This window comes from Numenius arquata, chromosome 6, assembly GCF_964106895.1.
Source record: "Numenius arquata chromosome 6, bNumArq3.hap1.1, whole genome shotgun sequence".
NCBI lineage: Eukaryota > Metazoa > Chordata > Aves > Charadriiformes > Scolopacidae > Numenius > Numenius arquata.
Window position 1 is genome coordinate 22,967,716 of NC_133581.1, and position 25,708 is coordinate 22,993,423.

The following is a 25,708-nucleotide window of genomic DNA, read 5'->3' on the forward strand; positions in this document are numbered from 1 at the left end:
AACTGTACTTTAATACTTAGTTTGCACTGTCTTAAACTGTTCTCAAGTTCTTTCAGTATTAATGATTAGTATATTTTGTTTATACTGGATAATTATTTATTTTCATTTCATCTTAGTGTGTCAGAAGCTACTTCAACCAATGTACTTAGTTGGTTGTAACAAGTTGGTTTTTTGCTTTTTTTTTTTTTTTTTTTTTTTTAAGCAGACTCCAATAGATCAGAACAGTGACAAAACGATTCTTGATGCTGGTTTTGAGCCAGGGAAGAAGAACTTTCTGCATTTGACAGACAAAGATGGTGAGCAGCCTCATATAATGCCGGTAAGTAAAAGCTTTGTTCAGCTACACTGGGGGGAGAGAGGTGTATGTTCTGTGTATTGCTCTTGTGTGATCAGAAAATGAAAGAAAATTGGACTGTATATTTCATACAATGACTTCCTCAGGAAACTTCTCAACAGGCTTTGACTATTATCTTGCACTTTTAGGTTTCTCCTAAGTAGGATTAATTCCATTAGTAATGATTTACTGTCACTTTTTATTCATGCTTGTCAAATATTTATGTAATGCTTTACTATGAGTAATTTTCTAAGGTTATATAATTAATTATATCTTTGACTTATTTAGAGGTAAGTGTTAACAATACAGGTTTAATCATACACCTAATCCTTTTCTTCTGAGTGTTTGAAAGCAATATTAGGTCTTTCTGACAGAATTCTCAGAAATGGCAGTCCTGTATCAACAGCAATTACCTACTTCCAAATTTACCTTTAAGAAAAAAAATACATATACGCATATATTAAAGAAGAGTTGTCATTGTAGCTAGAACCAAATGTCTTCCGTAACAAAATACTTGAAATTTCATATTTCTCGAATACGTGATGCAGTGAAAGATAACCACAGCTTCTGTTTATGTAAATCAGGGATTATATAGGCTAGTGATATATTATTAGAATCATAGAATGGTTAGAGTTGGAAGGGACCTTAAGGATCGAGTTCCAACCCCCCTGCCATGGGCAGGGACACCTCCCACTAGAGCAGGTTGCTCAAAGCCCCATCCTGCCTAGCCTTAAATACTTCCAGGGATGGGGCATCCACAACTTCCCTGGGCAACCTGTTCCAGTGTTTCACTACCCTTACAGTAAAGAATTTCCTCCTAATATCTAATCTAAATCTCCCCTCTTCCAATTTAAAACCATTACCCCTTGTCCTGTCACTACATCTCCTGACAAAGAGTCCCTCTCCAGCTCTCCTGTAGGCTCCCTTCAGATACTGGAAGGCTGCTATGAGGTCTCCCTGGAGCCTTACATTACTCGGCTCTCGTATCAGCATAATGCTGGCCTACTTAGCCTTTGTTGTGGACTTAATTACCTGAAAAGAGGAAGAAATACCCAAACCCCATGTTTAAATAATTGTGCACAAGGTCAGAATTTCGGAGTGATTCTGAAAGAGTATAGAATTGTAATTTTTATATCTGAAAAAAAAAAAAATCTCCTTCTGTATTTCAGTGCATTGAGATTTGAGACATAGAAAATGCTAAATTGCAAACTTGTTTGTTGTATGCACTATGGTACTCTATCTGATTATACAGTATCCTAAAGGACATTTGCTCCTCCTAATGCAAAGAATGATTTCTGAAGGGCTTGAGAATTTGGAGGGCAGAATTAAAGTTCCTTAAGCAACTGTATATGTGCAATTTTGTAAAATTTGTGTGATACACTAACAAAATTGATTTCTTAGCCATGAGAGAAAGAAGTAAAACTTGTAGGTGCTTCAATAAAAATTTGTTGTCTAATTTTGCATAAAATCAGTGTATTTATATTTTTAGGAGGAGTCAGGTACAACAGATGACAGTGCACAAGACAGATTTATAGGCCCTCTTCCAAGAGAAGGCTCTGTTGGCTGCACCAATGACTATGTCAGTCAAAGCTACTCTTATTCTTCAGTCCTGAGCAAATCGGAGACAGGTATAGTGTTCTCTCTTTTAAAGACAATGATAATTTGTAATTATTTTAGCATATTTTCAAATAGCAGCACTTCAAGAGCTTTTGAAATAAAATGCAATTTATTTTAAAATACCCACATCACTACTACATTTTCCATCATGTTTTCTACAGTATTCTCGTATCACTTCGGGAATATCCCATCCTTTTCTTATTCGTGACAGTGCAATTCAAACTTTCTGTCAGGACCCCTCCTTTTCAGTATTGATCTGCTGCTGTGTTCCTAGTTGAGTAGTCAGGATTGAGTTACCAGAAGGTACTCACCTCAAGCTGTGTGTATGCTCACAGCTTAATGAGTGCTTCGTGCTCTGTTACAGAGGGGCTTGTTGCCAGATCTCTGACTCCGTGTCTTAACTCAAGTCTTCCTCCTGTAGACCCTGGTTGCAGTTTCTCTGCCTGCACCATGTTTGCCCACAAGGTTCGTCCTCCGCTGCCTGGCTCCCCACCAGCAAGCAGAGACTCCCTCTGGAAGGGACGCGCAGCTCTGCCTCGCAGAGAAGTGCCAAGGCAGGTCCCAGGAGGCTGGCTGGGGGCCTTTGCTGCACAGGGGGAGACAGCGAGTTATAGCTCCGTAATGAGACAAACTCCTCTGATACTAAATTTGTTGAGCGGACAGAAAGACCACATTCATATTACATCAATTCATGTGTGTTCAAGAGATAAAAAAGTTTCTGACACGTGCCTTTTTTCATTTAATATAACTGTGCGTAGGTGATCTCTGTAGAGCAGACTAATAAATGTGTGTTCTAACTCAGTCTCTTCATATAAAATGTCTGTGTTTTGCACGGAAGAGCTGCCTTTTCATTACTAGTATGGAACTGAGATGACGTGTGTTTTTTTTAATACTTACTAAGAGCTTCAGAGTATAAATAGGCATATTTAATTTCTTTATTACACTATGCTTCAGGATATGCTGCTTACTTAGCAACTGTTGTTAATACTGTATATTTCGGAGAAAATCTGAGAGAAAAAAGTAAATAATTTCCTTCTCAGCTAATAAAAATGACACTGATTTTTAGTAGCTGTTTTAATTGGTTATTCTGGGAGAATGTTTTAGAAGATATGTGTGTGGGCAATTTAAAGATTTTTTTTTCATTTATTTATAGTTCTGAGATGATAGTGCAAACCAATGCAGATGCAAATTGTATTTACATTATAACAAGGATATTTTTAGTTGACATCGGGCAGTAAGTAAGCTAGTACATAATTTTTTCTTAACACTAGATTCTTCTGTAAAATATTGAAATCAACTGTTAAAATATTTTCAGTTACCTATGTCCCCATTGGTGCAGTGTTCAACATTAAATATTGGTTATTATTGTGAAACATAATTCACTATCACTAAAATAGCTTTGTGTCATTGAAGGAAATTATTTCTGTTGTGTAAACTCTTACTCTCTGTTGCTCTCAGAAGTGAGCAATTTTAATATTCCCTCAATTTTTGTAGTGCAAATAACAACAATAAATGACAACAGATGGATGCAGTTTTTAAACATTATCACAAAATTGTTTTCTTGTCAAATGTTTTAACTCTTAAAGTGATTTCCCATCTATTTGCATTATTTCCATCTCATTCTGCTTGTATTTTTAGGTTATGTGGGGCTAGTAAATCAGGCAATGACTTGTTACTTGAACAGCCTTCTACAAACGCTTTTCATGACTCCTGAATTTAGAAATGCATTATATAAGTGAGTATATACAATCAAAACCTGTTCTTAAATTTGTCCTGGTATATGTTGGTAGGAGAGCCTTTTTAATTCCTCCTGTCAAAATTTCCTTGTTGGGATACTGAAAAACATACTCCAAGTGAAGCTGGATAGACTGTTATAAATTATATCTGCTTAAAAGCCTCAGATTTTTAGTAAAATACTGAGATATGTTATTGCTTGTGGCATGAACGAGCTTTTAAAAGAATTTACTTCATCTTGAAAACATCAAACTTGAAATTAAGTTTGATACTAAGGGTACTTCATGTCTGTATTTGTGCCGTGAATGGCTTCAAAACTATTTCATTTGTTTGTGTTAGGTTTGTACGCTTAAAGAATAGTATTGTCATTTGCTGCAGAAATGGAAAGCAATTTAATTTTTCCCAAGACTTTTCCCAAGAAACAGAGCCACAGTTAACCTCTATAATCTGGCAGACCTGTTGAAATGTAATAAATGCTAATTTAAATGCCTTTCGAGTGATGTTTTCAAAGCATTTTTAATTGTCGAATATATTGTGTTGTGAATAGATGGGAATTTGAAGAATCTGAAGAGGATCCTGTGACGAGTATCCCCTACCAACTTCAAAGACTGTTTGTTTTACTGCAGACCAGCAAAAAAAGAGCAATTGAAACAACAGACGTTACACGGAGTTTTGGATGGGATAGTAGTGAGGGTAATATGCAGCTATTATGCTTGTGTGATTTGCTTCGGCAGCTGCCTTTTGGGAGCCTAAATCCACTTTGTTTCAGTGCAAACAAAATAGTCCTAAATGGGTACTTTGTGGTGTATGTTTGATTTTAAAAGAAATTATGTCTGTGAGTTTTAGGCTGTTAAAGTAAAAAACGTATTTTTGTAATTCAGCTATCATTACAGTTGTTAATTGTTTCTAAAGAAGTAGCTCTTTATGAGAAACTTGCATCTGTTTTGAATCACAGATGTTAACTGCACTCATTCCACGTTGGTAGAATATAATATGGATAATTCCATAAAATCAAACACTGTGTTTGTCTTTTTGACACTGTATTGTAATTTTGTCGCATAACTTGCCGATTTTTCCATGGAGTAATCACATGATGATAAGGAGTTGCATTTCAGTGTCCTTACACTTACAAAGAAAAAAAAATAATTTTATAGGATCAGTACAAAGTGGGAAATAATTCAGAACCAGTTTATTTTATAACAGTGCATATTAGCATTTCTATATTTTTTACATATTCTTGCTTATGTACACAATTCTTGTTTATACGTACACATTGTGAGCAAGCTGCCTGCTTATTTTTCTAACTTAACTTGCGAGGCAGCTGCTTGTGGAATTGAACACTGGCCCAGTAGTGAATTTTGGGGCTAATAACATCTTTGGTTTTAATTAAGATTAATTTTAATTTCTAACAGCATGGCAGCAACATGATGTACAGGAGCTTTGTAGAGTCATGTTTGATGCTTTGGAGCAGAAGTGGAAGCAAACGGAACAGGTAATTGTGTAAAAACTTTCTTCCATTCAATCAGCAGTGTGGTATTGTTGTCAGTTTTGTTGGGTTTTTTTAAGGAAGATTGTGACAAATGTTAAGTGAATTTTAAATACAAGGTTATTAAAATTCTACAGTAGTAGCCATTTTTCTTGTTTGATGCAATAGTTAAACTACTATAAAGTTCAGCTTTTGAGAGGTGTGTTGCTTATGTTTTCCTTCCCCAGTTAAAAGTGGGAATATCCTGAACTCTGGATACTTGTTTTTTATTTGAAGCACAAAAAGTAATTGTGTAACTCCTCTGATAGCTTCCTTGCTGTCAGTATTTATTTGGCTACTTCGTGGGCTCTTGCAGCTCAAGCCAGTCTTCTAATGTAGGAGAAAGATAGGAATATATTCCTAACACATGCTACACAAGTGGCCAACTTGTTGTAGGCAATTGTCAGATTTGTAGATTGTCAGTTCCTTTTTCATTCTGCACCTGCCTCTGGAGACGCAGGGAAGAACTGCAGTTATCAGTGAGTCTGTTGACAACGTCTGCAAGATCAGGCTTGTTTTTAAAACACAAACTCCAGTTTTGGTAGTTCTGTAGTCGCTCTTAAGATGTGACCATAAAAGTGTGCCATGAAGCTTATATAACATGGTTTGAGAAACTCATTTGATAAGTGTTTTGTGCAGTGGGAGTTGTAGTCTAACTGTGTAGCTATGCCATTCAGACTGAATTTTGAAAAGGCATTTTCTTGTAAAACTAAACAAAGGAAATATATTTTGTTTCATTTGTTTAAAGCTCTGAATATCTGTTTGTTTCAGGCCGATCTTATAAATCAACTGTATCAAGGCAAACTGAAGGACTATGTAAGATGTCTAGAATGTGGCTATGAAGGCTGGAGAATCGACACTTACCTGGATATTCCTTTGGTCATCCGGCCGTACGGCTCCAACCAGGCGTTTGCTAGCGTGGTGTGTACTATTATGCTGACTAATAGTGCATCCATACACACATAGAATACATAATGCGACAGTGGTATAATTTGTTACGTGGTAAGTATCATCCTAGATACTCCATCTTGGGGTGTTCGTCTTTGTGCAGTGAACCAGCTAGCAAGTTCTAGAAGATTTTTTTTGGCTTTTTGGGTTATTTTTTGGTTTGTGTTTTTTTTTTTTTTTTTCTTTTGCCCTTCAATGAGTCCTACTGGTGCATGTATAAGGGGAGGGGAAATGCAACTTTATTGCCTTAAGGCTGCAGTAATCAATTATTTTCTTCCTGATAAAATCTTCAGCATTTAGTTGAGATAATTTTATGAGATCACTAAGTTTTATTTGGTTTGTTCTCTTTATTGGCACATCTGCTAAATTTTCATAGCATTGTTGAAAATCTTAGTGAAAGAGCAGAACGTGGGCTTAGAATTCTTAGTTTAATTGCCATGTTGTTGCTGTGTTTTTTCAAGTTCACTTCTCAAATACCATATGCTTTTAATAAGCGATTTAATGATAATAAAAAATCCTATTGTACATCAGTGTTCTTGGTCACTTTTGCTCCAGCATTACTGATGTTGGCAAGCATATGTATTGCTTAATAAATCTGTGGAAGTTTTTTTGTTTTATTTTTTCCACCCCCTTGAAAAGAAGTGATTACAAACTGTGGAATTCCACTCTTGTGGCTTAAAATACCTGTACTATAGATGAAGTGGTGAAAAAGAATAAGAATAAATCAAACAAGTCTTTCAGTAAAGGTTGTTTTAAATGAACACTCATTGTGTAATTGGCTTACCAGGATTACTTTATATATAAAGTATTTTTCCTTTTGTATTTAGTATGTTGGCACTAATACTCTGTAATTCTTAACAGTAATTCTGTTAAGAAAAAAGTTGTTAGAATTAGGTGCAGTGTACGTTCAAAGAACTTCATACTGTCAAACTTTAAATACCAATCTTGAGAAGTAGTAAAGAGGAGGGACAGTGATCTCTCAAAAAGGATTCAAGTTAAAGGCCTTTGAATTCTTTCTAAGATTGCATTAAATTTATTTAAAACTACCCAGCTAATAGAAGCTGTATTTCTGTTGTAGTATGTATTTCAGCTGTAATAGCGCTGCCATTCCATTGATACAGATTGATATTTTATGTGGATGACTTCCCTTCTCAGCTTTTAAAACTAATTTCTAGAAATATTCCCTAAAACAAAATTTTTTGTTATAACTTTTATTCAGTAATGAAAATTTTCTGATCTGTTATTGAAGACTATGCAGTTCATGTGGTCGTATTCTGCATTTAACAATGCATTGTACATTTTTCTCAAATTGGAATTTTTTTCTTTAGTAGAGAAGTCTATAGTAGAATGCTAAAAAAAAAAAGACATTTGTAAAAACACAGAAAACTTGAACAATTAGGAATATAAGTATCAGATTACTTTTAGTAGTATTTGATATTGAAAATCAGCATTTGCTGGGTTTACTACGTTGAGGAAAATAATTTTAAGATTTTTGTTACACAGACTTACGTGGTTGCAATTTGTATTGATGCTTCAATTTTTGAGCTTTTTTAGTTCGTATTCTGATAATATTCAGTTGATTCTCCTCCCTGCATTTGTATTATCTATAGCAGATGTAATTTTTAGTTTTGTAGTCTTCAACAGTGGGGAGATATGGAGGATACTTGCTTTTGGAGAAGGGAAAAATCGCCTGTTTCTAAATGGAATTCTCTGAAGGTAGTATCCTCCATTGATCCATAGATGATGGTGATTTAGTAGGTGTAGGTAAAAGGGTATGAGAGATCAAAAACTTCACACATGCGCTAATAGGGCTTATAGAAGGGAATGTAAAACTTTTTAGACCTTGCTAGTCAGCTCCTAAGGGAACTTGCAGCAGGCGACACAACCCAAGATAGGGGATCTAAGGAGGATACTACCTTCAAAGAACTCTAGTTAGAGGTAAGTGATTTTCCATTACTTTCTAATAAGAGAGAATGGATGTATGAGCTTCAAGTAAGGTTAATCTGTAGAATGCCACATAAAGTGTATTATCCCACTGTTCGACATTGTGTACTACCAAAAAAATGTAAATACCTCAAATGTTGCATTTATCTGTAAATATGTATGTATTGCTTCTTAAATACATGGGAACATTGAAGAACCGGGAAGGATACTGTTACGCTTTCTTTATTTCCTGGGGAATTAGCTCACATGCTGAAATTACGTTACTAGAAAACAGTGGAAAATACTTCGTAATACCAGAAGACTAGTAATAATATAAGTATTCTGGAGATTTAGCAAATACAGTTCTGTTTCGTTAAGTGTTGTTAGTTTTCACCATCTTTTGTATGTTAGCTTTTCTTTTAAGGGTGTTAAGTATGCATACAAGTAGAGTATTTTTGGGTAGAAGTTAATTTGGGCTTCATGTGAACTTAGTTTGTGGTGTCATTGCCAAACTAAAACTGTTGAAGGCAGTTAGAATATGGATGATACGACATTTACTTTTTTTTTTAAGCTAGATTGGTAACAACAAGGTCTTGTATTTGTAGTTGAGCATGTTCTTTGGACATCGGAAAAGTAGATGAGCTCTGAAAATCTGAGATGGCAATTAGTTTCCAAATTTTTTTTATTGTGTAACTTTTTATTAAGGTTCTACTGCTCCTGTTCACAGGTTTTATATAAACGCTTGCTGTAAGATACCTGTCGGACTACTGATAATGCGTTTTTGTGAAGAAGAGCGTGTCCTAAGTGTATATCTTTAGTCAGAAATCAGTTTGAACTGTTTGTTCTGGCATTTTAGTATGATGAGTGTTAGGAATCTCATAATCGGAATATTAAAAACTGGATGTACTCAGAACGTGGCTGGACAAGGCCCTGAGGAATGTGCTTTAAGTTGGACCTGCTCTGAGCAGGGAGTTAGGATCAGAAGATCTCCAGAAGTCTCTCAGCCTATATTGTTCTTTTGTTTCTGTGAATTATAAAGAAGTTTAAATAGCTTTTGTCATACTAATCTATTGCTTGATCTTCTATGGTATATTTTGAAGTGTGTGTGTGTATTGGGAATGGTGGAAATGCTTACTAGCTCTAAGACCACATAATAGTTACCTCTTTTGAAGATAAATTCCAAGGTAACGTTTACTTTAGAGTTGCACAAAAATGGAGGGTGTTATGTGACAGGTTGTGCAGTGTAGAAGCTTTATCACTGGTTTTGCTGAGTAAACTGTCAGAGTAGAAAATGGTGAACTGTATTAGAATAGGAATTGCATTAAGAAACATCCTAATCAGCAGAATTCACTTCAGTGTAAAGATTAGATAGGAGAAAACCAGAGGAGACATAAGTAAGTATACCTGAAGAGCAGCGATGTTCCCTTTACAAGGATTGAAAAATACATGGATATTCACATAGGTCAAAAATAGTGGAGTTCTCAAGAGTTTTTTTAATTAGGTTTTTCAAAGCACAGCTCACTGGTAAGCAGTGAAACCACAAGAGTAATGTTATAATACTTCATTCAGTTTTGGGGGGGGTCTGAAGGTCCATCGCTTTGTTCCATATGTGGGAATTTATAGTATGTTTCCTTGTTAAATTGCACATCACACAGTCTGTAAACATTACATAACCACTTATGTCCCATCATTCATATATTCCCATTCATTCATATTCATGGTGATGCATAAACTGCAACTTTTCTTACGCTTGAAATATATTTTTATTGTCTTAACTGGCACTTGATTCATAATGGATAGTTCTGTGGACACTGTGATGGTGTCTACGTTTCATGTTTTCCATGTTGGTTATCAACTTTGTCTTTGTTTAAATAGTTCTGAGTACTAATTCCTTAAACTGTTTTACAGAATGGTCAAAATGCAGTAATCCCTTCCCCTTTCTTTTTAAGCAGGGTTATAACTTGCTTAGTCTTCTTTCTTACCTTTTAGAATGAGATTCCTCATATCTCGGTGCACAATCTTACTAAACACTGGTGGTATGTTGCACTTGAGTAAAAAGCAACTCAGCCTCTGTAGTGTTTAAGGAAGTAAATACGTAGATGGCAGTTCAGTTCAGACTCTAAAATGTTTTCATGTGTCTAAAGAGTCTCTCTGCCGAACAGCTGTGATTCGAGGGCTGTTCAAAGGCTTTTCTGGCTGGATCCAAAAATGGTAGTGTGTGATGACTGCCTTCTGTGTACCATTGTTCTGTTGAGGTTAGCACATTTTTCATTTGTGAGTAGTTGTCACCTGGAATACAGTCCTTTTTTAAAAAAGTCCTTTCTCCTAGAACAGCAACAGCCTTTGGAAAACATATGTTTTATTATCGTTCTTGCTGCTTCCCTGGCTTCTCATAAAGAAGGGAGAAAGGAAGAATTGGAGTTTTATGGGGAAGTTTCTTTGATTTCCTCCTGAAGTGTGGCTTATCTAACAACGTGATTTAGATAGTAACTGAAGTTCTGTCCCAGCCATGTTACAATTGGTGAGGCCCAGTTAAGCCCCCTCTTACGTATTCAGACTTCAGGGAACAGCTACAGTCCTTCATAAGATATGATTATTTTGAAAACCATTGTTTCTGTTGATCTTTTGCTTTAAACTGAATGTCTAAACATGCAAGTTGCATTTGTTTTCACCTCTATAGCTGAACAGAGAACTTCTGGGTTCTACGTGGAGCTCAGAAACCCAGAGCCTGTCGGCTTACAAGCTGAGTTAAAGGTTTTAACTTTTAAAATCTCTGGGTAAAATTCTTCACTAAACACATCTCGGTATTCTTAGTGAATTTTGTTTGAAAAGTTTGTTCTCAAGTATATACAACTTATGTGCAATACCATTGTTGCAAATTACATTATGGGCAGGATTAATGTTCAGTTTGGTTGCATTTTGAATATTGTTTGCAGTAAAGAGGAGCAAAGTAGAAATCATTAAACTCCTGGATTTTAGCATTAGTTACAGAATTTTTAGGCAGCTGTCAGAGGACAAAATTCCAGTTATTGGTCAGTTGTCTCATAAGGCTTACGCTAGGAACCTAGTTCTGTCTCTAGAGGAGATGGCCATGTCTGATTCTCACTCCTTTGGGTGTGGAGCTCAAACACTCTCCCTCTGTCTTTTCCCCACCTTTCACTTAAAAGTATTATCTTCAAATGTAGTTTCCTAAGTTGCTTTGTAGAATGGGACTAAGGCTGTCTTCAGTTAGGGCACTGAGGAACTGAGTAATGTTTTTTCCTGCCACCTCCCTCCGACCCCAGTAATAATTGGATGCTACCTGTTGGGAAAAATTCTTCTTGAAATGCAGAACCACCATATCAAAATTCTGGGAGAACAGGGCCAAAGTGGCGTTAAAAAATAGGCTTGTTTTCACAGTACTTGACTGAACAGACATGACTAAATGTGATGTGCAAGATAACAGGAGTAAATGTCATTTTATATTGTATGTTAATAAACAAGACTATTTGGATTCATCAAACACTGAATGAAATATAGTTAGCAGTAATTGTGGTTTGTTTAACTTTGGGCTCGGTAGAAGGGTTGGTTTCTCTTCAGATTTTAACTGTGTCTGTGTCAAAGTTTATGTCAATCAAATTTTGATTGTAGATTTAAGTGAAGCAATTTGCATGTGTTTGCAATCTCATTGTAAATTTATCGTTCTGATTTTTACTTATATAGTAAACATTCTTTAAAAATCAGGTAACATCTTTCTATTATTAGGAAGAAGCACTGCATGCTTTCATTCAGCCTGAGATTCTTGATGGCCCCAATCAGTATTTTTGTGAACGATGTAAGAAGAAATGTGATGCAAGGAAGGTAAAGACTGTCCAAATAATTTGTGAAAATTGCTTTCGGTAAATACCAATCCTGACAATAGTAGCATAATCTTGGTTTTGCTTCATTTAGGGTCTGCGGTTCTTGCATTTTCCGTACCTGCTGACATTACAGCTGAAGAGATTTGACTTCGATTATACCACTATGCACAGAATTAAACTCAATGATCGTATGACTTTTCCTGAGGAGTTAGACATGAGTGTCTTCATTGACGTTGAAGATGAGGTAAAGTGTTTGGTTTCAGAGAAGTCTTTTACTTTATTGACGTTTCTCAATAAGAAAATTAAAACTTCGATCTAATAAACCCATTTTAACAACATTATTCATCTACATAAAATGTTCTTTAGCCATGGCAATATTTTAATTTGAAGTTTTTAAATCTGTCCATGTGGATTTTTGTTAAATTGAAAAGGAAGCATGTTCTTGAATCATTACAGGGTTTTCATATTTCCATAAATAAGCTTTTTCTGATTTCTTATATCATCACATGAGTGATTTAAAAGCACAAGTCTCAGGGCTTCTACATATGCTGTAAATCCAGAATGAAACTTGTTTCTTAAACTTGTGGCTGAGTCTGTTTTGGTCACAAAAGATGATAAAAAGTTTTGAAACTCTGAACACTGAGGTTAGTCCAGAAAACATGAATGATTAGTGATCCTTCCCTCTGACTCACAATGTTGTGTATGCTGTAGAAATCAGACTTTTAAAAATGTTATTTTTCACTTGCATATTTTTCTGGCTTCTGACTTTTTTGGTTTTGGCCAAAATTCATGCGTGTTTTGTAGTTACATTCACCAAAAAGCATTTAATGTACTTTCTGCATTAAAGACTAAATTTTTTATCAAACTCCATTCGTGAACACTTTATGTCACTTTGCTAGCTTGTAGTGGTGTAAGAAGTACTCCATTGATATGCCTATGGAGGGGATTTTCTGACCCTGTACAAACCTTTGGTTTATGAAGTGTGCCACTTAAGCAATTTGAGACCTCTCAAAGTGTTACTGGGGAGGCTAAATGAGAATGAAGATTCATCAGAGAGATAGAACTTGAGACAAAATTAACAACTGTCAGAAAATCAAAAGAATTATCCTGAGGATAGAGGATCAGGTAAGAGGTGAATATACTGACTAAATGAACTGCCTTTGTAGCATTGTTGACATCATGCTTTTACGCTAATAGAACACTAATCAGTCTTACTGTAATACTTTGACTCTGTCCAGTGAGTTGAAATGGAAAAAAGTCTTTGTGGCTGAAAATATTTCCAGTCAAATCAGTTCTGATTATCTGGGCCATGTTGCAATAGGATTTACTGTCTGGTATTAGACCTCCAGGTATTTAATTGAATTAACTGGTAAATGGAATAGGCTAGTAACAAATATAATCTTGTTAAGTATGAGATCAGGTAATTACCATTCAGTTGCACACAAGACCAGAAAATACTGATCTAAGAGGTAGACTGAAGACAGTTACTAACAGAAACAAGTCCATTCTCGATGCTGAATTGCAGAGGTCTCTAGGTTTTTGAGGAGTTTCGTTGTTTTGCAGATGGGGATTTTTTTCATTTCACAAACATATTATTTCTTGTTCCATGTAACTTTAAATGTTGTATAATATTAGCATGTATGTCTTATTTTTAAGAAGTCTCCTCAGACTGAGAGTTGCACTGATAGTGGAGCTGAAAATGAAGGCAGTTGTCACAGTGATCAGATGAGCAATGATTTTTCTAACGATGATGGAGTTGATGAAGGAATCTGCCTTGAAAGCAATAGTGCAGCAGAAAGACTTTCTAAAGCTGGCAGTGAAAAGGTATGTTTACAAAAACGTTGTACTGGGTCTGATTGGGAATGGAGTTAGTTTTCTTCATAGCAGCCTGTATGGTGCTCTATTCTGATTTGTGACTAAAACAGTGTTCGTAGCACACCAGCACGTTAACTCTTGCACAGCACCAAGGCTTTCTCTGTTTCTCATTCTGCTCCTGTAACGAGTAGGCCTAGGGGTGGGCAAGAAGCTGGAAGGGGGACATAGCTGGGACAGCTGACCTGAATTGACCAGAGGAACATTCCATGCCCTGTCGTGTATGTCATGCTCAGCAGTAAAAACTGGGGGCTTATCAAAGTAGCTGTTGCTCAGAGACTGGCTGGGCCTTGGTCTGCTGGTGGGAGGTGGTGAGTGATGCCTTGCATCATTGCATCTTTTTTTTTTTTTTTCCTGCTTTCCTTCACTTATTAAACTGTCATTCTCTCCAACCGCAAGTTTTCTCGCTTTTGCTCTTCCGATTCTGTCATCCCACTGGAGGGGAACAGTGAATGACTGACTGGGGGTGTGCTTAGTTGCTGTCCAGGGTTAACACACTACAAATGTAAATGATAAAAATATAAATAATTCTGACATTGGGGGTGGGACCATGTGTTTTTAATCAAATTCCAAAAATTGACACTACAGCAAAAGAAAGCAACTGATCTGGAGATCTTCTGAGAATAAAGGTCTTCCCAGCTTGTCAGACTGAGAATTCCCAGGTTTTGGTAGCAGACCCTCAAATTGAAGACTCTTCTGCATTGTGAGCGCTGTTTTTCCTTTGAGGCCAACTGTTAAAGGTCCTACCAGCTTTGACTGCAAAAATGTTTTGCAGTTTAGTAGGAGAAGATTGGAGATTTTTGATCAATCTCTGCCATCCATTTCTTGTTATATAAATGGCCATATAGATGAGGCTATGGGCTTAAATGTTAAATATTCATTCAGTCATCTTGAGTTTAATATAAAGGAATTGAGCAGCAAGTCAGTCTAGGATAGCAGCCATCCTTCTGTGGGACATAAAGATTAACAGAGATTTTCAAGAAACCTGATTAAATTTTCTTGCCAATACAAAATTCATCAAGAATCTTTGAGGTTTATGGTAATGTCTACAATGTGTATTGCATGGGTTGTTACTCAGTGAACTCATTTGAAGCTTGGCCAATAGCTTTTATTCAGGCTCGTTAGGAAGCTGTTTGTCTGTAACTGTTAGTTTCATAATTATTTGAAGGCCAGCTTGTATTTTAAACTGTACACCTGTCCCTGTTTACATTCACCTTAAACTATTTGAGAGGGTTTTTTGATCAGTGTTCTGAATACTGTCAATCTTAGCTGGAAAAAAGAAATTATTAGATAGTCACTTGACTGAAACAGGGACAGAGTATTGTAATGTATCTGTAATGCAAATGCCATATCCTAATATTGAGAGTAGCTTTGGCCAGTTAATTCATACTACTTGTTCCCAAGGCAAACTAGCTGTCAAGCCATGTTGTTAGCTTTTTGGTTTGGATATCTTAATAATAGATGCAGTATATGCTAGGAATTTACAGAGCATTTCCTCTATATAATCTAAAAATAGTTAATTATTGTAACACTTGTCTGAGTCATTATTGTTCAGTTTTATTTTCTAATGTATACACAACACTGAGGTATGCACTATATATATATAGATATATGCTATATATACACTAAGGTATGTCCTTAGTACCCTTTATTTTGAACCTGTGATCTATGAAAAGAAAGTTTAGGACAGCAACCTCAGAGTGCTGTGAGAGAAACTAATGCAGAGTGCTGACAAGCGTTGAATAGGGTGTTGCTGGTTTGCAATATACATTAAGGGGCAAAAAGCAACCCTTGAGAATGTAGAGAAGTGTGATAGCAAGTAAGCCTAAACTTCCTAGCTACAGGCAAGCTGATCATTTCTTTATTTCTTCTGTGGAGATACGTTTAATACCTGTCTAGCACAAGAAGTCACAAATTCAGAGCTTGTACAGAAAGGAAGCAGCAGTAATGCATTAAGCCAGTTCAAACAGTTTCCATGGGTTTTTTTTCTTAAGTTGTTTGGTCTTTTCTCTCTCGCATCGTGCTAGCGAAAGGGGAGGTTCCTTTTTACTTCCATTATTACATACTCTTGTATAATGCTTAGCGTATCACAGCTCTGATTTTGGTCAGTGTCTGATGCAGTAATGCATTGCTGTTATACAGATTTGTAACATACAACTATTTATACATTTGGGTTTGTGTAATTGTTTTAAAATTTTTTAAATACGATTATTTGGTTATCTTTACTCACATCTTTTTCTTCTCTCTCCAGAGTTCTTTACTGTATGAGCTCTTTTCTGTTATGGTTCATTCTGGAAGTGCTGCTGGTGGCCATTATTATGCCTGTATAAAATCTTTTAGTGATGACCAGTGGTACAGCTTTAATGATCAGCATGTTAGCAAGGTAAAAATAATATTTTTAGTTATCTTGTGTACTCATAGGTGAACCAATAAGTTTTCCTTTTGTATGTGATTTTTTCACTCGTATATAATGAAGCTGGCTTTATGTGCAGATATTTCAAGCACTTATTTTGTTCCATCTTCTCATCCTAGTGTCCTGCCATATACATAAGGTTCACTCATTGGCTTGACTGATTTCTAGGGGTTTTTTTATTTATGTATGGGGTTTTTGTACATTGGAGGAGAGGAGTGTTTCTTCTTGATGGTGAAGGGGGAATGGATCATAAAGAAGCCAGGCTGGATTTATAATTTTGCCTTCTATCCATGTGAAGAAAACTTCTTGCTTAGAGAAGTGTATTTGTAAATCTGTTGCAATCTAGATTGTGCCGTTAAACCTGTCCTGCTGAGGCATTTCCGATGTTACATGTATCCATAAGTGTTATTGCCATCAAGAACCTGAATAATGTTTTTCTAAGAGGCTCCTACCTTTTAAAAAAAGTTATTCTGTTTGCGTTCATTGTAAAATGAAGAAGTAGATCACTTTGAAACAGGTATTTTTTTCAGTCAGCAAATAAACAGAAATATTTAAAAATCAGAATGATTAATATTATGTGTTATTTATGTAATGCCATTTTTCCTAATGAGAATAAACACATCTCAATTAATGCGAGTTTCTCAAATAACCATTGAATTGATTTTTCCATTAGATAACTCAGGAAGATATTAAGAAAACATACGGTGGATCTTCCGGAAGCAGAGGCTATTATTCCAGTGCTTTTGCTAGGTTAGTAGTACTGTAATATTACTCTTCTTTCTGGTGGTGTTTTAGTGTAATCAAATGAATGGCCAAGATGCACATGCTTAACATGTTAGCTGAAAATGCATAGTAGATGCTTCAAATAGTTGTAAAAACTATCCTGGCTGCTGTTTCAGAGCATTAAAATAATGTGATACTTATTTTTGAAAATTCTTTTTGGTTAGTGTATTGCTAAGATATGTATCACACAGCTCCTTACTGAGAAACAAAAACAGAACAACTTTTGAAGTCAATATTGTCCTCCTCTCTGATAGATTCAGATAACTGTTCTTATCTCCACCAGCTCCACAAATGCATACATGCTGATATATAGACTGAAGGATCCAGTGAGAAATGCAAGTAAGTATGTTTTGTTAACTTGTAAAATTCTGTTTGTGGAATAAGGAGATATTTTACATGTGATGACTCTTAACTTGTGTAAGGATAGTGGTAATGGTATTTTTAGGGTAAGCTAATGTAACTTTCATGTAGGAAGCCTTCTTTTATAGTTTTTCATTACTCTGATAGTAAACCTTTATGGATCATTAGGAGGTCATCACAAAATAAATTTTCTAATTTTTTAGTGTTTTGAATGTCATGGAAATGAAGAAGAGATATACTGGGTAACACTGAATAAACTATAGTGTAATGCTATACTAGTGTCACGGTTGGTGTAGTAGAAAATAGAAATTACTTCCTTCACTTAAAAATGAGTATGTAAGAACTTCATAATGACAAAATTTTACACTTTATAACCAGCCCTTATTTTTTGTGTTTCAGTTAGGAGGTGAGACAATACACTGTAAGTTCTATAGTCGGAAACAAATCTTGAATTTCACCACTTTTTATTGCCCTCATCTCTGATGTAGTTCACAAAGTCTTAGAGGGTGCCTGGCCCCATGTAATACCTGACAGGTTGATTAATCTTTGCAATATGTCATGGTGGAAAATGAAGATTCTATTTGGATTCAAAACAAGAATGTCTAGTTGAAGACTTCGTTCAAGTATTGACTAATTTCATAGGGGCATAGACTGTTCGAATTACTAATAACTGTGTAAACATGCGGGATTTCTCTTGCTGTAGACTTTTTTAATAGTACTGTAGTATTTGCTTGAAAATACTAACATTTCTCATGTAAAATCTGAGCACACCTAAGTGATGCAGTAGTAAATGGAAGTTTGATAGAACTTTTTTTAACTAATATAAAAATAGGGGGAACCATGTTAGTTTGCTATTTTCCCCTTCTTGTTAGTCCCTTGTTAGAAACACAGCTGTAGAAAGGAAACCAGATGAGCAGTGGCTACTGACACTTGCTCTCAGCAGCAGTGTGCCTCCAAGAATCAAGTAATTTGTTAATGTTCCAACTGGTTGAATTGAGCCAAAAATTAATTTGCTTGCAGTATCAAAGCTCTGTTTATTTTTTCTTAAAGGGAAAACTCAGTAGTCTGCCTTTATAAAGGGAATTTTGTCAGTTTGTAGCCTGTTTATAGTTTATAGCCTGATAAATAGTATAGATTGTTCTAAGTTTTTGGGATGTATGTAGTTCAGTTGCCAGAACTTTAATGCCCTGAATTGCATAAAAAATCCAGTCGGTGAATAATTTTTCATAATAGCTTGAGCAGATGGAAAGCCACATAAACTTTCAAAGGCAGGGAAAAAAACCTCTACTACCTCTGCATTCCTCCTTTTTTTCTTTTTTTCCTTTTCATTAAATGCTCAAGTTGGTTTCTCAAAGAATACATTCAAGCACAAGAATCTTAAAATCATCCTTTGTAGGGAGAATATTTCGATAGATGGATTTATTTTATTCTTAATTGGTAAAAAAGAAATTACTTAGAGTAGAATCTCACAACTGGAACCCTTGGTACTTCACATTGTGTAGTTCCTTTTGGGGTGTACTCATTCTGTTTGAAGAGCATGCAAGCGTAGAAGACAAACTTGTATACTTGAGAGAGTTTGTAGCACACCAGCTTGCAACGTGTCCAGTGGAGGAGGGAATAAAAGGTCTTTGAAAATAACACTTTGTTTATGTTATTCTGTGCTGTAAATATTTTAGGAGGGAAATGAGCAGTTGTCTGCTTCCTTTTAACTCCTTTTGTGGTAAGATTTTGAATTTCACCATAAGAAACTGAGGATGACTGTTAGCAAGAATAAGGAAAGAAATTAGCCATGCAAGGATGAGTAAAACAAGCTCTAATGTTTTTTTGGGGAGTACAAACTAAAAAAACCCCTAAGCTTATACTAAATTTTATTTTTTAAAAAAATCTAAATAATAAAAGTAGACTCGCAATTACTACTATATCAATGTATCTAAAAAGTGTTTATGATGCTTGGAGCAAATTTGTCATCTCATTTCAACATCCTAATAAACACAAACCACATTTACTTTTAGCAGCAATCTAGTTCATCATACACTGACTAATTTCAAATGTGTTGTTACTATCTACTTTTCTACTTTTTTTTTATTTTTATTTATTTTACTTTTCTACTGTTTTCTCCATAAAGTTGAGCAATGGCATTTTCCTTGAGGAAATAGGGAGGGGGGGAAAACAAAGTATCTCACAAAATCAGTTTTGGCTGCTTTTTGTTTCTGAGAATTCCTGATGTAGGGGACAGTGCAGTTATAAAAATACATTATTTGGTTTTAAAGTAACAGTGTCTGAAGTATATGCTTTATATAGTTTTGAAGTGGATTCAACACGAGAAGGATGCTGTTAAAACCTTTAATCAACAAATTTATAAAGTAGAAATTCTTCAGAGCCACAAAAATTAATATTGTTTCAATATTTGAATCATTGAAACAACATTATTCATTCTGAAAAAGTGATTGCAAATCATATAACATTTGAGAATAAACAGCAGCCATAAACAAAGTCTATGGGCCAAGAGCTGTCTTTGGAAATAGATTTTCCTATAAATGCTGTGACTTGTTAATTCCGCAACAAAGAAAGAAAGAAACTGAATCTGCTATTTCAGATTTCTTGAATATGGCAATCCCATTTTTAAGTCCTGAAAAATTATTTGTACGCTTCTTTGTGCTAGGAGTGGCACCAGGATTGGAAGACAACTGTATTTGCAAAATTTGATAACTTTTTTTTTAACTTGATAAAGTATTAAATGTTCTGGTTTTGTTTCTCTTTATGAAACAAAATCTCATGAAGTACACTAATCTGTATTAGGTGCAATGTTTATTTTATCATGATATAGATGATACCTTGTGACTTTTATTATCAGGTAATTCACTTTCTAGAACAGACTTTACCTTTCTTGTAAAAACAGGCTCAAGTGCAGTCATCAGTCTTGGTGTATTTCTTTACAACAGCAAAGCTTCCCTTACTGATACTGGAATATTAATCTTGTGCTAATAGCATTTTCATGTGTTGCTGATGTATAATTAGGGGGAATAAAAGACTGAGTTCAGTTGCATTTAAATCATGAAAAAGAGAACAGGACATGGTATAGTGGGAAGTTTGAGTGGAGAAGAGAGAGGGAAGAAGGCAAGAAAGATAGCTGTTAAATGTACTGGAGGACAAGGGGAAACTGCCTGAAGTTGTGCCAGGAGAGGTTTAGGTGGGATATTAGGAAAAAATTTTACACTGAAAGGGTTATCAAGCATTGGAACAGGCTGCCCAGGGAAGTGGTTGAGTCACCATCCCTGGAGGTATTTAAAAGATGGATAGATGTGGAGCTTAGCGATATGTTTGGTGATGTTTTTTGTCAGTGTTAGGTTGATGGTTGGACTAGATGGTCAGAAAGATCCCTTCCAACCTAGGCAATTCTATGATTCTATAATTCCTGAGATGTTGCCCTCTATGGAAAAACCTAATTTTTAAAACTATTACTTTGTTTTTACTCGCAGAGTTTCTTGAGGCACATGAGTATCCAGAGCATATTAAACAATTGGTACAGAAAGAAAGAGAGTTGGAAGAACAAGAGAAGAGGCAACGTGAAATTGAACGTAACACTTGCAAGGTTAGAATTTCTACTGAATAAAGCAACAATACATTTCTAGTAAGAAATGTTTCTACAGTAAATAGTAATGTCTCTACTATAATACAAGGACTCTTGTGATAAGTGTATTTGTATTAATAACTCTAAAATCAATTGTACACCTATTGGAAGCCTGTGAACAGTGGAGGCATCTGTTAGAGGTATTCACCAGAGATTTTTGTTGAGTTCATGTCTTTCATGTGAATTTTAATTGGTATTAAAACCAAAACAAAGCTATAGTTAATGTGACATCGCTTGATTTCAGCAAAATGAATTCCAAGAGTGTGTAATGCTGTATGTCAGGTGTTTCAAACTGTTAAATCTTTTTCTATTGTGACCCTTTGCTTTGTGAAGTGATGTTTCTTAAACTAATTTAAAATAATTATTTGGCAGAAAGAGTGGAATCTTTTTCCAACCATAGAGTCAACAGTAACAAACTAAATATGAAATCTTTGAATTACAAGCATGACAGCTGGGCTGCCTATGAGTCAAATGATTGTTTTATTAGAAGATTCTCTGTGTTTGCTAGATATGTAACTTCATGTGAAAAAGGAATTTCACATTCATTTTTCCTGTGTGCATTTTGTTTTGGGGGATTTGCATGCTGCCTACAGTTTAAAGATGTTCTGGTTATAGAAGTTGTACCCTAGCTTGCAAAAATATATACACGCTAGTGCTATCTACTGTACCTTTGGCTTTTTCTATGTGTCGCCGTGTTAACTAGCTGAAAGGAAACTATCTTGTAGCTGAAGTAGAGCTAAAGATTGTATTTTATATTAGACTGTTTGAATATAGGATTGTAAATTTAAATGTACTCTAATATGAAAGGCATTTGCAAATACCTTCATGGTCAGTTTTCTTCCTTTTCTGTTTCATAGATTAAATTGTTCTGCATGCATCCTACAAAACAAATAATGATGGAGAACAAATTAGAGGTTCATAAGGACAGGACACTGAAAGAAGCTGTGGAAATAGCTTACAAGGTACGCTATGCATAACAGAAAAGTTTAACTGTTAGATGTAGTTCTTTTCCTGCTGTTGTCTATCTTGAGTTTTTAAATGTCTAATGCTTTGGGAGTGTTTGGGGGGAGTTGGCTGTGGGGTTTTTTGTTGTGGGTTGCTTTTGAGGGGCTGGTTTGTGGGGTTTTCTTTAAAAGGTGTTCTGGCTGGGGATTATTGATTGAGTTTTCTATTTGTAGCCATCAGATGATTTCTTATTGGAATGATATAGCCTGTCCTCTTAAAAGGCATTATGATTTTTACATACCCTTATTTTAAAATCAGACAGTGAGAGCTGCTGTCTTCACTAAGTTGAAAGAATTCTGAATTGCTTATATTTGTGTTGCAGTAAAAACTGTGGTATTAGATATGTAATAAGATAATTCTGTCAAGCAACTTCCTGCATAACTAATAAAATAACATCAGTGGGCACCAAAAGGTCTGTTGATCTTTGCCTTTCACAAACAAATAGAAGTTGAAGACATCTATTCCTGCTTACCTACTTGTATTCTTTGGTTCTTGCCATATGCGTCTTTGGCTGGGAGAGTACCAGCAAGGCAGTTAGAGATTTGGAATGTGTTAACATCTCCTTGAGATGCACAGAAGATAATTAGTGGATATGACTTCCTCAGGCCTCTTAAGATGGCATTTGGTATAATTGATAGGCAATGTATTCCTCTGAATATACTTCCAGGACCTGTCTTCGTGTACTTTTCAAACTTCCCTTTTCTTTTTGATTTTGAAAACGTATACATATTACACGCATGTGTATGTAATATATATATGATGTATGTGTTTTTGCTAAAACCAAATGGAAATTTGTGAGTTCAGAAGATTCCTGCATGTATATGTACTGAGATATTTCTAACTTAAAAGGGAAAAACTAAACTCACAAACGAACCATTATTAAAAGTTTTGTTGTGTTGTTTTGGTTTTTTTTTCCTGTGTGCGTGATTTAGCTAATGGATTTAGAAGAGGCCGTTCCTTTGGACTGCTGTCGTCTTGTCAAATACGATGAGTTCCATGACTACTTGGAACGGTCTTATGAAGGAGAAGAGGATACACCAATGGGTTTATTACTCGGAGGTGTCAAATCAACGTACATGTTTGACTTACTGTTGGAAACAAGAAGACCTGACCAAATTTTCCAGTGCTATAAACCTGGTGGTAAGACATGTAATTACCTATAGACAAGGATAGACTAAAGTCGTATATTGCATGATGACATGAAAATAAAACTTGTAAAACATTGAACTTCATTATGATGTGTGAAAGAAGAAAATCTTTGTTGTGATAAATTTTACAAAGTCGGTATTCAGAACTACATACTGTGCTGTGTTCCCAGCTTGCTTCTAATTGAAGCAGTTCTAAGGTATATTAAAATATGTCAAACTGTGGACCATTTTTGTCTATGGCATTAAAATTGATTTGACAATGAAATTCTGAAATTGGACTGCTTTTCAAATTCATTACTGTCTGTATGTATTTAATGCAACCCCTTAATCAGTACATCTGACGAGCATATGTGTGTTTTCTTTGCCTGTTGAATTCTCTTTTGTGTATATATATGGTTTTGTTTTCTTTTTCCTCTTCCATACAGAGGTCATGGTAAAGGTTCACGTAGTTGACCTGAAGACTGAATCTGTTGCTCCTCCAATAAGCATACGAGCTTATTTGAATCAAACAGTTTCAGAATTTAAACAGTTAATTTCAAAGGTAATTTACAGTCATTAAGGACTTGTCTTAAAGTTTTTGTTCATTCTGACTGTGAAAATGTGTCACAATTTAAATATCTAAAATGAGAGTCTGCAACTTTTGCAGTTCATGCTGTGCGTCATGTCCAGCAGGGCTAGGTTAGATGTTAGAGTTAAGCTTGTCTGTCTGCTCACTGCTGCTAAAAGCAGCAATGTGCTGCTTGCTTCCATCCAGAGTTCTACCCTGGCTTTTGCACAAGCTTAGGCACTGTCTGGCCATATTGCTTACTAGCTTACCAGATAGTAAGTTTTTTGGGGAAGCTGAAGAGTCGGGTTCATGTTCTTTTTGGGTTAGTAACTTCAACCACCTCACTCGGTATCCAGTCAGTTGCAGAACTAGCGAGCTGTTTGTTACCATATAACTAAACCAAAATGTTACTTCCACCGTTGGCTTCAGTAATTGAAATTTAACATCCAAAGCTGTCCCCATTCTCCCTACAAATCCTCCTTTTTGTTCCAGCAGTCATTTGTTATTAAGATGCAGATTAACTTTTACATGGGCTTAAACCATGGAATGTTGCTGCTTCCATTGAATTGGAAGACAGGCATTTTACTCAGTTCTGTGTAAAATAAGTTCAGTGGTTGGTGTAACTTCACAATATTTGTTATGAAACATGATTTCAGTAATTTAAGTTCAGTCTTACTAAGAATTAAGTGAACTGTGCAAAACCTGATGCTCGAGAATATTTATTTATTTATTCATTTGTTTTCAGTTGGTCCATACTCTAATATAAGGAATCAGACATTATTTACTGGTCACTAACAATTTGCCAGTTCTCTGCAAAGCCAGGCTATTTTAGTCTACTGACCTTTTTGAAAAACTAACATTTGCTACATATCAAAGGATGGAGGAAAGGAACTGGGACTGGACAGGTTTGGGAGATTTTGTCCACGTTGTCTCTTGCAATTTATAAGCCAATAATAAGCCTCCTTTCCCTATGAATAATCTTATAAATGAAATACTTGTTCCACTATTTGAAGTTGTGTATAACGTGTTACCTTATTGTTAATGTCTTATTTTAGGCTACACACCTGCCTGCTGAAACAATGCGGGTAGTATTAGAACGTTGCTACAATGACTTGCGTCTTCTGAACGTTTCCAGCAAAACACTGAAAGCTGAGGGCTTTTTTAGAAGCAACAAGGTACACGCTCTGGTTTTTAATGTGTTCATTTTGTGTATTTGTAGACTCCACTGTTGTGTTGTAAAAGGTTTGGATATCTGTATAGAATTTATAATGGATAACTGTCACATATTTCACTGTGTACTGTGTGGAGTTTTTTTTAACTAGCACATGTTGTGGTGCTGATAGAGTGCTATAGGCTATATATGAAACCAAGTGTACGTAACAAGGTAGAGCAGATTCAGAATCAGACATCTGGTTGATACTCAGTGATTGCAATGATGGTGAGGTTAACAACCTTAGGATGAAGATTTTTGGAAGTCAACCCTTCTTAGGCAACAAAGGTTGGCATATTACTATGAAACCCGCCTAATTTGTTTTCTAAACCTTCTGAACAGCTGTGCCTGCTCTCAGTATTAAAATTCTTAAGAAACAAATGTCAAAACTAAGAGCAAATTTTTGGTGCGGTTTTGCTCAATGCAATAATTTTTACTATGCAGATTCCCTCTAGCCAAAATCATATTGTTTTTCCAAAAAGATTTCTAATAAGAGTTTCTAATAACTGTTATTTAATTCATTCAGAAGAAGAGTAACTTAATACTTAAGTAACTTAGATAACATCTGTAACATTGCCCTTTTTAGTATAGTAGTAATAGCGCATCTTTTAGCACATTTTGCACATCCTCTGTCTCTGAAATTTAAACTCAAGAACACACTATCTCAATGTAGAAAGATAAGGCTTTGATGGCTTATAGCTGAGCAAAACAATGGCATTGACTTGCTATTCAGTTACTTCAAACCCTTTTGCATTCACATGGTCACTACAACACAGTGGCCTTTGTCAAAGGGAAAAGAGAAGTTTTTTCCCTTGTGTT

At 35.5% G+C, this 25,708-nt stretch overlaps 1 protein-coding gene across 4 annotated transcripts in view; it reads left to right on the plus strand.

Moving 5' to 3' along the window:
- Positions 1-25,708, plus strand: part of USP47 (ubiquitin specific peptidase 47) — a 57,630-nt gene that overhangs the window by 18,639 nt on the left and 13,283 nt on the right. Inside the window, exons 4-20 of one of the 4 annotated variants that reach the window (XM_074149323.1) lie at positions 203-319; positions 1,824-1,962; positions 3,590-3,686; positions 4,233-4,378; positions 5,098-5,177; positions 5,982-6,131; positions 11,826-11,921; positions 12,012-12,164; positions 13,577-13,744; positions 16,044-16,175; positions 16,879-16,955; positions 17,272-17,327; positions 20,828-20,940; positions 21,837-21,941; positions 22,917-23,124; positions 23,558-23,673; positions 24,735-24,854. In XM_074149323.1, coding sequence (XP_074005424.1) covers positions 203-319; positions 1,824-1,962; positions 3,590-3,686; positions 4,233-4,378; positions 5,098-5,177; positions 5,982-6,131; positions 11,826-11,921; positions 12,012-12,164; positions 13,577-13,744; positions 16,044-16,175; positions 16,879-16,955; positions 17,272-17,327; positions 20,828-20,940; positions 21,837-21,941; positions 22,917-23,124; positions 23,558-23,673; positions 24,735-24,854 — 2,073 coding nt within the window. The remainder of the gene's footprint in view (positions 1-202; positions 320-1,823; positions 1,963-3,589; positions 3,687-4,232; positions 4,379-5,097; positions 5,178-5,981; positions 6,132-11,825; positions 11,922-12,011; positions 12,165-13,576; positions 13,745-16,043; positions 16,176-16,878; positions 16,956-17,271; positions 17,328-20,827; positions 20,941-21,836; positions 21,942-22,916; positions 23,125-23,557; positions 23,674-24,734; positions 24,855-25,708) is intronic. The other 3 variants (XM_074149321.1, XM_074149322.1, XM_074149325.1) reach the window with 3 other exon arrangements.